Source organism: Rhinolophus sinicus, linkage group LG10, assembly GCF_036562045.2.
Source record: "Rhinolophus sinicus isolate RSC01 linkage group LG10, ASM3656204v1, whole genome shotgun sequence".
Classification (NCBI taxonomy): domain Eukaryota; kingdom Metazoa; phylum Chordata; class Mammalia; order Chiroptera; family Rhinolophidae; genus Rhinolophus; species Rhinolophus sinicus.
In genome coordinates this window covers 78,570,848-78,572,916 of record NC_133759.1, presented here as the reverse complement: position 1 = coordinate 78,572,916, position 2,069 = coordinate 78,570,848, and the positions used below count along the sequence as shown (strand labels likewise).

The 2,069-nt window shown below is 67.9% G+C and overlaps 1 protein-coding gene across 1 annotated transcript; it reads left to right on the top strand.

Moving 5' to 3' along the window:
- Window positions 1–1,722, top strand: SMIM32 (small integral membrane protein 32). The gene has a single exon (XM_074313550.1). The coding sequence runs from the start codon at window positions 724–726 to the stop codon at window positions 1,033–1,035; it is 312 nt and encodes a 103-aa protein (XP_074169651.1). The 5' UTR covers window positions 1–723; the 3' UTR covers window positions 1,036–1,722.
- The last annotated feature ends 347 nt before the right edge of the window (window positions 1,723–2,069 follow it).

The window sequence follows — 2,069 nt, the reverse complement described above, 5'->3', positions numbered from 1 at the left end:
AGTCGCAGCAGCGCTGTCCTCTCTGGCCCTCATTGGTTCGCAGCCGCTCTCCGGGGACAGCCTCTGCCAGTCCCGCCCCCTGCCTGGGACCTGAGCGCGCTCAGAACCGCCTCAGCGTTTAGTCTCCTGCTCAAGACAGGAGCGCAGCAGCCCACGCGAGTGGAGCAGACTCGCCGCACACCGGGCTTCTGGGCAGGGACTCGAGGCTGCGGGAGTACTCCGAGACGCCGCGGCAGGAGCGCCGGAGGACGCGGAGACTCCCGCCTTTGCCCTCGGTGCACTTGGAGTCCCGGCGGCGCGGAGCAGTGACCCGAGCTGCGGCCGCGCTCACCAGGCACCTCTCGCCGCCGCTGCAGCCCAGGGGCGCCCCGGAGCGTGGAGCTCACCGGAGCCGGGGGTCCGAGCCGAGAGGGCGGTTGTAACACCTCCAGACCGGTCATTCGGCGCCAAGGCTGGCGACGGCCAGACACAGGGGAAGCCCGAGGGGTGTGGAGCCGTCCAGCTCCCAGCCCCGGGGGCCGCCAGCTAGCGGAAAGGGCTGCTGAGCGTGGAAGCGAGGGAGCAGCCGCGGCCGACTCCGTGGGCCCCAGCGGACCCAAAGGCACCAACTCGCGGTCAGTAGCGCGCAGCAGGGCAGGAGGGGAGCGCCATGGAGGCGCTGGGCGGCGCAGGTCCGCACGAGGCGAAGTGAGACTGTCGGCCGGCGTCCGGGACCCGCGGGCCATGTACGGCGACGTGTTCAACGCCACGGGCGGCCCCGAGGCGGCGGTGGGCGGCTCGCTGGCCCTCGCAGCCACTGTCAAAGCGGAGGGTGCTTTGCCGCTGGAGCTGGCCACGGCGCGCGGTATGCGGGACGGCGCGGCCTCAAAGCCCGACCTGCCTACCTACCTGCTGCTCTTCTTCCTGCTGCTGCTCTCCGTGGCGCTGGTCGTCCTCTTCATCGGCTGTCAGCTGCGCCACTCGGCCTTCGCCGCGCTGCCCCACGACCGGTCGCTGCGCGACGCCCGCGCGCCCTGGAAGACACGGCCGGTGTAGCGGCGCAGCGATCCAGGGCCGGCGGGCGCCGTGTGCGGGTCTCGCCACGAGCAGTGGGTGTGAGCCGCGCTCACACAGGGCGGGCCTGACGCCGAGGGTCGCCGGCCCCTGGGCACACAGCGCCCTGACCCAAAGACCTTCCCTGGGCGGCAACCTGGGCATCAGGGTTCGGCTGCGAGTAGCTGTGGGGCGCCAGTGTGCCGGTCCTTTGGCGGAGTGTTTCTTCCCCAGGACAGCGGTCCAGCCGGGACCTTCCTGAGAGACTGCGCCGCCGGGACGAGGCGCCTTCCCCGCCGCTTGCTGACTTCCTCACTTTGGGCACCGAAGGGGCAGGCACCGCGGGCGCGCAACCAGCCGGGACCTGGCCCTGTGGCAGTCTTCCCGCCGCTGCCCCCGCCTCGCCTACTCTTTGCACCGAGGACCCCGCTAGGACCCGAGCAGGAACTCAGCCGGACTTTGGAATGATGGCCCGTGCGTGGGGGCTGCGTGTCCTGGGGGAAATGACAGGACGCGGAGTTTTACTAGGTCCCGCCTGTGTCCGAGGATCGTTTTCTCTGCGGGCACCGGCGGAGGGGAAGCCGGTCTAGAGGCGCCGGGTCCCACCGGCAGCAACCTGTGATAGGGCATCCGCGTCCCACATTTCCTGGGGCCGCATTTCTACAATAAAACCTCACCGAATTAGACCCAGTGCTGAGAACACTCTGGTCATTGGTCGCGCCTTTTTGGGAAGGGGGATCCGAGCAGGGCATTCTGAGCAGCCTGAGAGCCAAGCACAACCCTCCTCCCTCCTCACTGTGGCCCAGGTCAGTTTTAATACTTCCCCCTCCTCAGCTTTTCTCCAGGGTTACTTGCTCTGGGAAGTGTTTTCAGAGCCGGTCTCAAAGAGGAATCAAGGCCTCCTCTGCTGAAAAAAAAATTCCCTGTAACGGGGCTGCAAGGCGACCTTCCCTACCGTCCTCGCAGTTGCTCTGAAAGCGTCTCTGGGCCTGAACCCTTCCAAGAGCCATTTCTGGAGCAGAGCCTGAACCTAGCTG

What these genes read in the sequence shown, in the direction of transcription:
- SMIM32 (XM_074313550.1), top strand. Translation starts at nt 724, where the DNA reads ATGTACGGCGACGTGTTCAACGCCACGGGCGGCCCCGAGGCGGCGGTG.